This window comes from Giraffa tippelskirchi, chromosome 3, assembly GCF_054371585.1.
Source record: "Giraffa tippelskirchi isolate mGirTip1 chromosome 3, T2T-mGirTip1v1.2.pri, whole genome shotgun sequence".
NCBI classification, from domain to species: domain Eukaryota; kingdom Metazoa; phylum Chordata; class Mammalia; order Artiodactyla; family Giraffidae; genus Giraffa; species Giraffa tippelskirchi.
In genome coordinates, this window is record NC_137277.1 from 21,218,515 (window position 1) to 21,232,985 (window position 14,471).

The 14,471-nt window shown below is 41.7% G+C and overlaps 1 protein-coding gene across 1 annotated transcript; it reads right to left on the reverse strand.

Moving 5' to 3' along the window:
- Nucleotides 1-2,577: 2,577 nt before the first annotated feature.
- LOC145540968 (uncharacterized) lies at nucleotides 2,578-3,276 on the reverse strand. The gene has a single exon (XM_081576127.1). The coding sequence runs from the start codon at nucleotides 3,274-3,276 to the stop codon at nucleotides 2,578-2,580; it is 699 nt and encodes a 232-aa protein (XP_081432253.1).
- Nucleotides 3,277-14,471: the final 11,195 nt, after the last annotated feature.

Consider the following 14,471-nt stretch of genomic DNA (forward strand, 5'->3'; position numbering starts at 1 on the left):
TGGAGTGGGTTGCCATTTCCTCCCCCGGTGCGTGGAAGTGAAGTCGCTCCAAATTCGTTGTTGTCTAGTGCCTTCTCTATCATGAACACTCTGAAGATCATTGATGTGGGACACAAGTGGGAAACACTTTCTGTCCTCAACCCATCTTTATATAAATAATTATCCTCCAAATCTGCTTATGTTCCAGTCTTGCTTCTCCCTAGCTCAATCCAGTCAGGCCTTTCACCACTTGCAAACAGCCAATGAACATCATTGTGAGGCCACTTTTCCTCAAAATAAATATGTCACGTCCATGTGTACTGTTGATTGTTCACTGCAAATATTTCCTCTTTCCACTGCCTTTGAAGAGCAAAAGTGTTATCTATGGTACTCAATACTCTCCACCTGGCATAAAAACTTCTGTGGGGCTATGGACTGGGGAAACTTAAGGTATTGCATGTTTATATATCACGATCAATTAGATTTTGCAAGAATCAAATGCAATTATTGCCTGTGTATTCTTTAGTCATTGAGGGCAGCACAAAACTCTACTCTTCTCCTTGGATGTGCTATAGGTTCTCATACCTTCCAATACCTTGACTTTGTTGTCGTTCAGTTGCTCTGTTGTATCCAATTCTTTGCAACCCCATGGACTGGGGCACACAAGGCTTCCCTGTCCTTCACCATACCCTAGAGCTTGCTCAAACTCATGTCCATTGAGCTGGTGATGCCATCCAACCATCTCATCCTCTGTCATCCTCTTCTCCTGCCTTCAATCTTTCCCAGCTTCAGGGTCTTTTAAAGTGAGTCAGTCATTTGCATCAGGTGGCCAGAGGATTGGGGTATCAACTTCAGCATCAGTCCTGCAATGAATAGTCAGGACTGATTTCCTTTAGGATGGATTGGTTGGATCTCCTTGCAGTCCAAGGGACTCTAGAGTCTTCTCTAATACCACAGTTCAAAAGCATCAATTCTTTGGCGCTCAGCTTTCTTTATGGTCCAACTCTCACATCCATCCATGACTACTGTAAAAACCATAGCTTTGACTAGATGCACCTTTGTTGGCAAAGTAATTCTCTGCTTTTTAATATACTGTCTAGATTGGTCATATCTTGTCTTTCAAGGAGCAAGCATCTTTCAATTTCATGGCTGCAGTCACCACCTGCAGTGATTTTGGAGCCCCCTAAAATCATCTCTCACTGTTTCCATTGTTTCCCCATCTATTCGCCATGAGGTGATGGGACCAGATGCCATGATGTTAGTTTTCTGAATGTTGAGTTTTGAGCCAAGAGTATTAAGCCTCTTTCAGTTTCATCAAGAGATGGCTGGCCCATGGAAAATTAGAATGGTCTTGTAGATGTGCAGTAAAGAACCACCTTGGAGATGACAACACACGAGATTGCTATGTTGTTTCTGAATATGGTACGTACTTTGACCTAGTGGCCACTATGTCGTTTCCATATAGGTGGTACCATGTATATCCACAAAGGTAGTATACATGGCTTCAGAAAGTGAAGTAGCAGTGAACTCTCTCACTTTAACTCAGGATGACATGCATAGGAATCTGTTCTTCCTCTCCCCATGTATCTACACTCTCCTGGATTGAAGGTTTTAATACTATAAAAGTCACATTTTTAAGGGAATATCGTCTATGTTTAAACCGTCACCTGGTCATTTTGGACTCCTCATCTAGATAGACCAATGGGCAGAGAGAGGAGTTACTAATTGCTGAGGGATAATTATCATGAAAAGATAGAGGGCAGGGAGAAATAGTCTGAATATAATTTGCTTGGAGTATTTCATGGTGTGTCCGGGCCCAGCAATAGATAACCACATAAACAATGACAGCAACTATAGCTTGCCGAGGGCATAGTCACTGAGGTTCAGACATCTATTAATACTTCCTTGGGATGTAAATGTAAGTGCCCTGGAGCAGGAACAGAAGACTTCATCCTGGATGCGTCTGTTTATTATTTGGTAAATCACACTACACAATGAAATGGGTTTTTAATAATGAGATAATAATTAGGAAGGGGGCTAATATGATGCTCATAATGGATAAGGCATATAATATATAAATTTCTATATCAGGAATGTGGTGCAATAAATCAAACACATATAGAAGAATTGTGGTACACCATTTATTGAGAAGCATACAGGTAAAACTCAAAGTGATTGCAAAAGGAGAAAGCATGAGACAAGAACTATGAGGATAGCAAAAGAGAAAATATGACTATAAAGAGTATGATAGGCTGCAGAAACCTTTAGAAACATTCTGAGATCTTGTTTCCTTAAGTTACTCAGAAGAACTAGATGGTCAATCCTATTTCCAGAGCCAAAACCAAGACATACTTCCCTATTACAGATGCAGGAAGTTGGCACATGGTCCTCCTACATCAGAGGAAGACAATTGGAGGAAGCCCTCCACACTCCGTCAAGCTAATTCACAAGCTCTTAAGCAAGGAGATGAGTAACTGAAATTCTGGTAGAGTATGCCAGTTGTCAGCAAAGTCTAGGAAGTGATTTTGTTTTGTCCCCAGGTAACGAGTCAATCAATAGAAGGTGTTGTATAGGGACAGTGGATCCTTGGCAAGGTGATCAGCAGCAGGAAGGCTGGCAGCAGCTGGACCCACAGCTCTGGTCTTGGCACCCAAGCAGGCAGCAGCATGTGGGGTGGTAGCAGGTTCTATGGCAGTACACAGGTGCACAGGAAGCGGGCTGGCAGCAAGCCTGATAGCACCTGGACCCACCGCAGGTTTGTCCACAGCCGCTTGATTCACAGCATGTGGGCTGGCAGCAGGTGGTCACACAAACAGGTTTGAGGCAGGTGGTCCTGCAGCAGGTGGTCTGACAGCTGGCAGGGCGACAGCAAGGCTGGCAGCAGCTGGACCCACCGCAGGTGGGCTGGCAGCAGGTGGTCACACAAGTAGGTTTGCAGCAGGTGGTCCTACAGCAGGTGTTTTCACTAGTCTGATAGCAAGTTGGGGGGCAGCAAGGCCGAGAGCAGCTGGGCTCACAGCAGGAGGGCTGACAGCAGGTGGTCACACAAACAGGTTTGAGGCAGGTGGTCCTGCAGCAGGTGGTCTGACAGCTGGCAGGGCGACAGCAAGGCTGGCAGCAGCTGGACCCACCGCAGGTGGGCTGGCAGCAGGTGGTCACACAAGTAGGTGTGCAGCAGGTGGTCCTACAGCAGGTGTTTTCACTAGTCTGATAGCAAGTTGGGGGGCAGCAAGGCCGACAGCAGCTGGGCTCACAGCAGGTGGGCTGACAGCATGGGGAGCAGCAGGAGTGAGTCATTTTGTCAGTGCTGAGTGTGGGCTCCTGTTCAGAAGTGAGTTTCACAGATTCTGATACTACTTCTGTTCTGGGGCTTTTTATACACTGGACCCCCAATGTTGGGACCAATAAGCAAGACTTTCCTTGTTGTGTATGTTGTTTCTGTAGTCAATGGGAAATTATCCAGGAGGAAATGATTTCTTTAGTGCTTTGAGGCCTCTGTAAATTCGTGTTTGATGTTGTTTTAATTAGGACTAGTACTTAAGAACCTTTTCCAGAAGTGAAAAACTATAAGGAATCATCCCAGCAGCATCTCTGGTCATGTGACATCATCAGGTCATGGGATAGTTCTTCCTGCCTTGGCCAGGGTCAAAACAGTCATCTTTTCTTTGTTCCTTTGACTGTACTTATGTTGGGACTTGCTGGATGCTGATGCATTCCGTGATGTATGAAGCCTGCTAAAGTCCAAGTCCGATCTCAGAGATTCAAGACAATCACGTGTATCTATATACATGTCTTTCAAATCAGTAGAGACTGACCTAAAATGTTTCCCAGCTTTATTAGGTACATTTAGGTAGAAGATGTTGGCACATTGTTCTTCACTAGCAGTTCAGCACCAAAGCTCAAGTAGAGGCAAAAGCTGTACCCTGTTTTCAGACAGCATCAATTCATGAATGTCCCATAACTATTTTTAGCTGGATCAATCACCTGTGCTGAGCCATCATAACTTGCCCATACTTTCTTTTATAATTTGTGACAAAGAGGTAGATAGGATGATAAATTTATAGATTCATGTATTTCAATAAATGTGAAATGTGTCAGCCATAATTTCTTAGAGTTTTTTCTGCACTATTTTTTTTTAGGTACATGTGTAAAAGTGTAATTGCCGTGTCATAGGGAAAGCATATAGTCAACAGCGGTAGAAACAATAAAAGTGTTTCAATATTTCACTACAGTAGTGCCATGTACTCTCTTAATATGAATGTTCTGAATTCTACTGGTATGTGTCTATCCTTGTTTGTTTGTTTTAAATTGATCTTTAATTGACATGGTGTTATATTGTTTATAGGTGTTCAACATAATAATTTGATATTCATAGATGTTGCAAAGTTATCTTGCGGTAAGTCTAGTTAACATTGACATCTGTCACAATTGATAGTTACAAAGCCTTTTTTCTTGCATGAGAGGTTTTAAAATCTACTTTTCTAGCAACTTTCAAAGATTTCAGTATTACTAACTAAGGTCATGATGCTGTACATTACATTCCCCATGCATTTATTTTATAATTGGAAGCCTGTATCTTGTGATCCCATTTACCTAGTCACCCACCCCACCTCCCACCTCTGGCTACCATTGATCTGTTCTATCTATAAGCTCAGTTTTAAAAAAATTTTTTTAAGATTCCATATATAAGTGAAATCACATGGTATTTGTCTCTCTAACTTATTTCATTTAGCTTAATGTCCTCAAGGTCCACTCACATTGTCATAAATGGGAAGATATCCCTCTATTCATCATTGAATAACATTCCATTATACCATATGTTCCACGTTTTCTTGATCCATTCATCCATTGACAGACACTTTGGTTGTTTCCATGTCTTGGCTACTGTAAGCAATGCTATAATGAACATGTGGCTGCATAAATCTTTTTGAGTCAGTGTTTTTGTTTTCTTCAGATAAATGCCAAGAAGCAGAATATTTACATCATATTCTATTCTCCCCATGTCTTATTTTTAATTTTTGAGGAATCTCCATAATGTTTTTCATGGTGGCTGCACCAATTCACATTTTAACTAACAGGGAAAGGGGCTCCCTTTTTTCACATTCTCATTAAAACTTTGTATGTCTTGACTTTGTTATGATAGCCATGCTAAAACCGGTATGGACTGATATCTCATTGTGGTTTTCAGTTGCATTCCTGTTGATTAGTGATATTAAATACCTTTTCATATATCTGATGGCCATTTGCATGTCTTCTTTGGAAAAGTATCTCTTTAGAACCTCTGCCCATTTTAAATGAGGTTGTTTCATTTTTGCTACTGATTCATGTGAGTTATGAGTCATGTGAGTTATTGAGTCATGCATTTTGAATATCAACCCTTTATGAAATATGATTTGAAAATATTTTCTCTCAATTCAATAGGTTTCCTTTTCATTTTGTTGATAGTTTCCTTTTCTAGGCATAAACTATTTAATTAGTCCCACTTTTAGATCTGTTGCCTTTACTTTTGGTGTCAAATCCAAAAAGTCAACACTAAGACCAATGTCAAGGAGTTTACTATCTATTTTCTCTTCCATGAGTTTTATAAACTCAGGTCTTAAGTTCAAGTCTTTAATCCATTTTGAGTTCATTTTTGTGGATGGTGTATGAGAGGAGTCCAGTTTCATTCTTTTGCACATGGCTGCCCAGCTTTTGCACCACTATTTCTTTAAAAGATTGCAATTTCTTTATTGCATTAATATATTCTTGGCTCCTTTGCAATAAATTAGTAGGCCATATAATGTGTGGATTATTTCTGGTTCTTTATTCTATTCCAATGATCTAGGTGCCAATTTTTTCCAATCCATACTGTTTTCTTTAATATAGCTTTGTAATACTGTTTGGAGTCAAGGAAAATGATGCTTCCAGCTTTGTTCTTCTTTTTCAATATTGCATTGGCTATTTTGTAGTTCCATAGAAATTTTAAATTTTTTCCTTTTTTCTGTCATTGGAATTACATTATTGTTTTATCCTTTCTACTGCTGTTGACTATATGTTTCCCCATTACATGGCAATTATACTCTAACACATATATCTAAAGAGAGAAAATGGGGCCTAGAAAGCTTTACAAAATTGTGACTGAGATTCCACATTTGTTGGAATATGTAAATTTACAGATTCAAGCAGGCCTTAGTTATTCTCCTATCTAACCTGCTTGTCACAAATTATAGAAGAAAGTATATGCAAGTTGGGATGTCTCACCAGAGGTCATTAAGCTAACTAGAAAATAGCAATGAAAGAGTAAGGAAGATGCTGTTTGAAAATAGGATTCGGCTTTTGCCTCTATTCCAGGTTTGGTGCTGATTTTCATCCGAAAAACAATGTGGCAACCATCCTCTACTCAAATGACCCTGATAAAACTGGGAAACATTTCAAACTAGTTGCCAAACATAGATATACATAGATACATGTGGAAGTCTTAACTCTGACTTTGTCAGAGATCAGGCTTGAACTCAAGCAGGCTTCACTCATCACAGAATGCATCAGCATCCCGACCCTTTCGAGGCACGTCCCAGTCTAAGCAGAGCCAAAGGAACAAAGCTGAGAAAGGAGAACTATGCTGAACTTCACAGAGCCAGCAGAAACTACCCCATGACCAGATGATGTCACATGACCAGAAATGCTGCTGGTGATGGTTCCTGACTTTTTCTTTTCTAGCAAAGATTCAAGTACTAGACCCAACCAAGGAAAAATTCAAACACTAATTTACAGAAGCCTCTCTATAAAACACTAAGAAAGCAAGTTCCTCCATGAGAATTACCCGAAACTACAATAACATAAAGAACAACCAGGAAAGTCCTGCTTATTGGCCCCATCATTGGGGGTCCAGGGTATAAAAGCCCCAGAACAAGAGGAGTTATCAGAATCTGGGAAACTCACTTCTGAACAAGAGTCCACCCTCTGTCACAGACACAATGACCCACTCGTGCTGCTCCCCGTGCTGTCAGCCCACTTGTTGCAGGACCACTTGCTGTGAGTCCAGCTGCTGCAAGCCCAGCTGCCCCCCAACTTGCTGTCAAACCACCTGTTGCAGTACCACCTGCTGCAAACCTACTTGTGTGACCACCTGCTATCAGCCCACCTGCTGTGGGTCCAGCAGTGGTGGACAAACCTTGAGTGGGTCGAGCTGCAGCCAGCCTTGTTGTCAGCCAGCTTGCTGTGCACCTGTGTACTGCCACAGAATCTGCTACCACCCCACATGCTGCTGCCTGCCTGGGTGCCTAGTCCAGGAATGTGGATCCAGCTGCTGCCAGCCTTGCAGCCGCCCTGTCTGCTGTCAGACCACCTGCTGTCGCCCTAGCTGTGTGTCCAGCTGCTGCCAGCCTTCCTGTTGCTGATCAGCTCACCAAAGAACCCCTGTCCCCTAGCAACACTTTATAGTAACTGAGTTGGTACTTGGGGACAAAAAATTACTTCTTTGACTTTGCTGACAACTGGCATGCTCTACCAGAATTTGTTACCCATCTGCCTCTTTAAAAGCTTATAAATCAGCTTGACAGAGTGCAGAGGGTTTCCCCCAGTTGTCTTTCTCTGGTGTAGGAGGATCATGTGCCAGGCATCTTTGATGAGGAATTATGTCTTGGTTTTGACTCTGAAAATAAGATGGACCATGTTGTACTTCTGTGTACCTTAGGAAAACAAATCTTCATAATGTTTCTATAGGTTTCTGCAGTGCATCATAATTAATATAATCACATGTTTCTCTATCAATATCCCCACGGCTCTTGTACCCTATGTTTTCCTTTTATGATGCCTTTGAATTGTCTTCCTAGATGCAATATTCTTGCCTGTGTTTCTCAATAAATTCTTTGCCATAATCTTCCTATATTGTGTTTGATTTTTACATGGCATTCCTGATATGGAGATTGAAGTACATATTACATACTATATGCATTATCCATTATGAGTATCTTGTTAGTCCTCAAAATCAATTATTAGCTCATTAAGTAAATTGTGTAGTATGCTTTAGCTAATAATGAACACACTCATCCAGGATAGGGTCTTCTGTTCCTGCTCACAGGTATTTACCTTTATATCCCAATGAAATAGATGCTTGAACCTCAGTGACTAAGCTGTAGTTGTTGTCTTTGTTTATGTGCTACTGCTGGGCATGGACACACCATAAGATATACCAAGCAAATTATGTTGAGACTATTTCTCCCTACTCTCTACCTCTTCTTGATAACCAGCCCTCAGCAATTAGTAACTGCTAAAGAACCCCTGTCCCCACACAACACCTTATGTTAACTGACTTGCTATTGAGAACAAAAAAATCGCTTCTTAGATTTGCTGACACTGGTATGCTCTGCCAAAATTTGTTACAAATCTATCTCTAAAAAAAAAAAAACTTGTGAATGAGCTTGATGAAGTTCAAAGGGCTTCCCACTTGTCTACCTATATGAGGAATGCAAAATGATCAGATGATGGACACACCTGAGTGACTGAACTGAACCGAACTGATATTCCTTCAAAGAGATCTGACTTTCGCAGTGATAAAGCCTTCAATCCAGGATGGGAAGCACAGATTCTCGAGAATGTTACCTTGAGTTAAGTTGAGAAGATTCGCTCCTACAACACTTTCTGAAACCATGTGCGCTACCTCTGCGGATATATTTTGTACTACGTCTATAGGAACCAGATAACGGTCTTTGGGTCAAGGTATACACCACATCCAGAAGGCACGATATCAAAACCATGAGTTGTCACCTCTACATTGGTTCTTTGCTCCACATTTGCAAGACCATTCCAATTTTCCATGGGGCCAGTCATCTCTGTCATGTGATGTATGATAGAACAAGTAGCTCTCATGTTTGTGTGCCTGTTGTTGATTTTGTTCTTCAAAATTGGGTCTCTTGGTCCAAACTGATGCTATTCAGAATCCTATGACAATAATACTATAAGCCAACAGTACTGCTGATAGGGACAACAAATCCGTGTTTAGAATATGTAATCCTAGAAAGAAGAACCTCTCTCTTTTTCTACAAGTCTGAGAAGATAACTTGCCTTTATGTGGCATGGTTAATGAGTTATGATGCTAGCCCATTGATGCTCAGTAACATTCTCTGCTCTGTTGGATTTTCTCAAATAAATAAAGTCTGTTGTTGATTCCATCAAAAAAAAAAAAAAGCAAAACATTCTCTGCTTCTGACTAGCAGCACATACAGCAGGGGCAGCCATGGTGAGAAGGAGCCTATGCTATTGGGTTCACAGAAATCCTCTATCACTGCCACCATGGAAGCTTTGTTCATGCTCTCCTGCATAAATGTTGATGCACCTGAGGACAGAGATGGGATACTGCTAAGTCGTGCCAGTCGCGTCCGACTCTGTGCGACCCCATAGATGGCAGTCCACCAGGTTCCTCCGTCCCTGGGAGTCTCCAGGCAAGAATACTGGAGTGGGTTGCCATTTCCTCCTCTGGTGCGTGAAAGTGAAGTCGCTCCAAATTCGTTGTTGTCTAGTGCCTTCTCTATCATGAACACTCTGAAGATCATTGATGTGGGACACAAGTGGGAAACACTTTCTGTCCTCAACCCATCTTTATATAAATAATTATCCTCCAAATCTGCTTATGTTCCAGTCTTGCTTCTCCCTAGCTCAATCCAGTCAGGCCTTTCACCACTTGCAAACAGCCAATGAACATCATTGTGAGGCCACTTTTCCTCAAAATAAATATGTCACGTCCATGTGTACTGTTGATTGTTCACTGCAAATATTTCCTCTTTTCACTGCCTTTGAAGAGCAAAAGTGTTATCTATGGTACTCAATATTCTCCACCTGGCATAAAAACTTCTGTGGGGCTATGGACTGGGGAAACTTAAGGTATTGCATGTTTATATATCACGATCAATTAGATTTTGCAAGAATCAAATGCAATTATTGCCTGTGTATTCTTTAGTCATTGAGGGCAGCACAAAACTCTACTCTTCTCCTTGGATGTGCTATAGGTTCTCATACCTTCCAATACCTTGACTTTGTTGTTGTTCAGTTGCATCCAATTTTTGCAACCCCATGGACTGGGGCACACAAGGCTTCCCTGTCCTTCACCATACCCTAGAGCTTGCTCAAACTCTTGTCCATTGAGCTGGTGATGCCATCCAACCATCTCATCCTCTGTCATCCTCTTCTCCTGCCTTCAATCTTTCCCAGCTTCAGGGTCTTTTAAAGTGAGTCAGTCATTTGCATCAGGTGGCCAGAGGATTGGGGTATCAACTTCAGCATCAGTCCTGCAATGAATAGTCAGGACTGATTTCCTTTAGGATGGATTGGTTGGATCTCCTTGCAGTCCAAGGGACTCTAGAGTCTTCTCTAATACCACAGTTCAAAAGCATCAATTCTTTGGCGCTCAGCTTTCTTTATGGTCCAACTCTCACATCCATCCATGACTACTGTAAAAACCATAGCTTTGACTAGATGCACCTTTGTTGGCAAAGTAATTCTCTGCTTTTTAATATACTGTCTAGATTGGTCATATCTTGTCTTTCAAGGAGCAAGCATCTTTCAATTTCATGGCTGCAGTCACCATCTGCAGTGATTTTGGAGCCCCCTAAAATCATCTCTCACTGTTTCCATTGTTTCCCCATCTATTCGCCATGAGGTGATGGGACCAGATGCCATGATGTTAGTTTTCTGAATGTTGAGTTTTGAGCCAAGAGTATTAAGCCTCTTTCAGTTTCATCAAGAGATGGCTGGCCCATGGAAAATTAGAATGGTCTTGTAGATGTGCAGTAAAGAACCACCTTGGAGATGACAACACACGAGATTGCTATGTTGCTTCTGAATATGGTACATACTTTGACCTAGTGGCCACTATGTCGTTTCCATATAGGTGGTACCATGTATATCCACAAAGGTAGTATACATGGCTTCAGAAAGTAAAGTAGCAGTGAACTCTCTCACTTTAACTCAGGATGACATGCATAGGAATCTGTTCTTCCTCTCCCCATGTATCTACACTCTCCTGGATTGAAGGTTTTAATACTATAAAAGTCACATTTTTAAGGGAATATCGTCTATGTTTAAACCGTCACCTGGTCATTTTGGACTCCTCATCTAGATAGACCAATGGGCAGAGAGAGGAGTTACTAATTGCTGAGGGATAATTATCATGAAAAGATAGAGGGCAGGGAGAAATAGTCTGAATATAATTTGCTTGGAGTATTTCATGGTGTGTCCGGGCCCAGCAATAGATAACCACATAAACAATGACAGCAACTATAGCTTGCCGAGGGCATAGTCACTGAGGTTCAGACATCTATTAATACTTCCTTGGGATGTAAATGTAAGTGCCCTGGAGCAGGAACAGAAGACTTCATCCTGGATGAGTCTGTTTATTATTTGGTAAATCACACTACACAATGAAATGGGTTTTTAATAATGAGATAATAATTAGGAAGGGGGCTAATATGATGCTCATAATGGATAAGGCATATAATATATAAATTTCTATATCAGGAATGTGGTGCAATAAATCAAACACATATAGAAGAATTGTGGTACACCATTTATTGAGAAACATACAGGTAAAACTCAAAGTGACTGTAAAAGGAGAAAGCATGAGACAAGAACTATGAGGATAGCAAAAGAGAAAATATGACTATAAAGAGTATGATAGGCTGCAGAATCCTATAGAAACATTCTGAGATCTTGTTTCCTTAAGTTACTCAGAAGAACTAGATGGTCAATCCTATTTTCAGAGCCAAAACCAAGACATACTTCCCTATCACAGATGCAGGAAATTGGCACATGGTCCTCCTACATCAGAGGAAGACAATTGGAGGAAGCCCTCCACACTCCGTCAAGCTAATTCACAAGCTCTTAAGCAAGGAGATGAGTAACTGAAATTCTGGTAGAGCATGCCAGTTGCCAGCAAAGTTTAGGAAGTGATTTTGTTTTGTCCCCAGGTAACGAGTCAATCAATAGAAGGTGTTGTATAGGGACAGTGGATCCTTGGCAAGGTGATCAGCAGCAGGAAGGCTGGTAGCAGCTGGATCCACAGATCTGGTCTTGGCACCCAGGCAGGGAGCAGCATGTGGGGTTGTAGCAGGTTCTATGGCAGTACACAGGTGCACAGGAATCTGGCTGACAGCAAGACTGACAGCACCTGGACCCACTGCAGGTTTGTCCACAGCTGCTGGATTCACAGCAGGTGGGCTGGCAGCAGGTGGTCACACACGTAGGTTTGTAGCAGGTGGTTTCATTGATTTGACAGCACATTTGGGGGCAGGAGTGTTGGCAGCAGCTGGACTCACAGCAGGTGTGCTGGCAGCAGGAGGTGACACAAATAGGCTTGAGGCAGGTGGTCCTTCAGCAGGTGTTCTGACAGCTGGTAGGGCGACAGCAAGGCTGGCAGCAGCTGGACCCACTGCAGGTTTGTCCACAGCTGCTGGATCCACAGCAGGTGGGCTGACAGCAGGTGGTCACACAAGTAGGTTGTAGCAGGTGGTCCTGCAACAGGTGGTTTCACAGCAAGTTTGGGGGCAGCAAGGCTGGCAGCAGCTGGGCTGGCAGCATGTGTGCTGGCACCAGGTGGTCCTGCAGCAGGTAGGTTGACAGTAAGGGGAGCAGCAGGAATGGGTCATGGTGTCAGATGTGTAGGGGTGGCTTCTGAGCACAGACAAATTTCTCAGAATTTGAATACCTCTTCTCTACTAGACCTTTTATACTCTGGTTCCCAAATTTAGGACCAATGAACAGAATTTTCCTTGTTATTATTTATAACATTTTTCATGATCCATGGAAAATTGCCTAAGGAGGAATTGTTCCCTAAGTATTATGAATCTTCTGAAAATAGGATTATTTTCCTAGTTAATATTAAACCGCAGGAACTTATTTCCAGAAACGGGAGAAACCATCAACATCCATACCCTTATTTACGTATGAATCATCATTTCTCGGAGAAGGCAATGGCAACACTCTCCAGTACTCTTGCCTGGAAAAGCCCATGGATGGAGGAGTCTGGTGGGCTGCAGTCCATGGGGTCGCTAAGAGTCGGACACGACTGAGCGACTTCACTTTCACTTTTCACTTTCATGCATTGGAGAAGGAAACGGCAACCCACTCCGGTGTTCTTGCCTGGAGAATCCCAGGGACGAGGGAGCCTGGTGGGCTGCCGTCAATGGGGTCGCACAGAGTCGGACACGACTGAAGAGACTTAGCAGCAGCAGCAGCATCATTTCTCAAGACAGAATTCATCCTTTTATCACCTGTAAGTTCAAGATAACTTGTAGAACATTTCAGAGCCATGTCCCCACCTACATTTTCCTCTTGAAGCTACTTATATTAGGATTCACCCCTCAAGATAGGTGAAATAAAAGTGATGAATTCAACTCATATTTTAACACATTCTGAATTAAAGTTACATTTTAACAAGGCTTTCATCTATGGCACACATAATTCAATGATAGATAAACCTATGAGTATGAGTAGGAAGCTTTTGCACTTGGTATCTCATTTCCTAAAAACAAGGGACTGAACTCAGTATATTAAACATTATCTTTCCATGCTTAACTCCTAATCTGCTGACAGACTTGCTCTGGAGACACTATCTTTATTAACACATTTAATGGCAAAGGGAAAAGTTTCAAAGCAGTTAATTTGACAACTAAAATATTTTTCTTTGAATTGCAGTTTAAAAAAAGGCTATGGAGGATGGCAAAGCGGGTAACGATGGGCAAATGTATGGTGAAGGAAACCATACCTTTGATGATGATCATTTGGTAGTATATACAGAAATCTAAATATAATGTGGTACAAGCAAAACCCAATGTTATAAGCCAATAAAAATATACAAACGTCAATAAATTATTAACATGCAGGAACAAAAGGGACAACAATGACTCAGTGGAGCAAAGCATAATATTTTGGATACTTAGCAATTTCCATATTTGTAACCTTTTGATAGAAAGAGCATATTTATTTCACTGATTAACACTGTGGCTCCTGATACTTCATTTGCTCTGACTTAACTGCACTTATGGATTTCTGATGCCTCTGCTGCTGGGCATCTTGATCTTGGTGGCAAAGGTGTATAAACCCCCTGTTAGTAGATCCAGTATATGGGTAATAACATTACCAGTTCATCCTGTCAAATAATCTGCTGCTGTTCATTGAGTCAGAATGGAATCATAGCAGAAGTGGGATGGGTTGAATATCATCTTTCCCTTCTGTGCCTCTGTCCTGAGAATGGCTCTTAGAGGGTGGGAATCAACATGGATTCACTTGAATCAAGGAGAACTCCAAGTTTACTAGCTTGAAACTTGAACTAGCAGTAATTTGTAATAGGGCTGAGTAATTGGGATATTGGGTTGTTGGTTTGGAAGTGACCACTTCTATTTTGAACAATCTGAAGCCATGTGCCTTGAATCCAGTTTTATTGCTTAGCTTCTTTATAAGTTACGAGTGTGTTATATGCTGATTTTACCACCAGCCACTTTGCTATAGTGTATTGAGGTCTG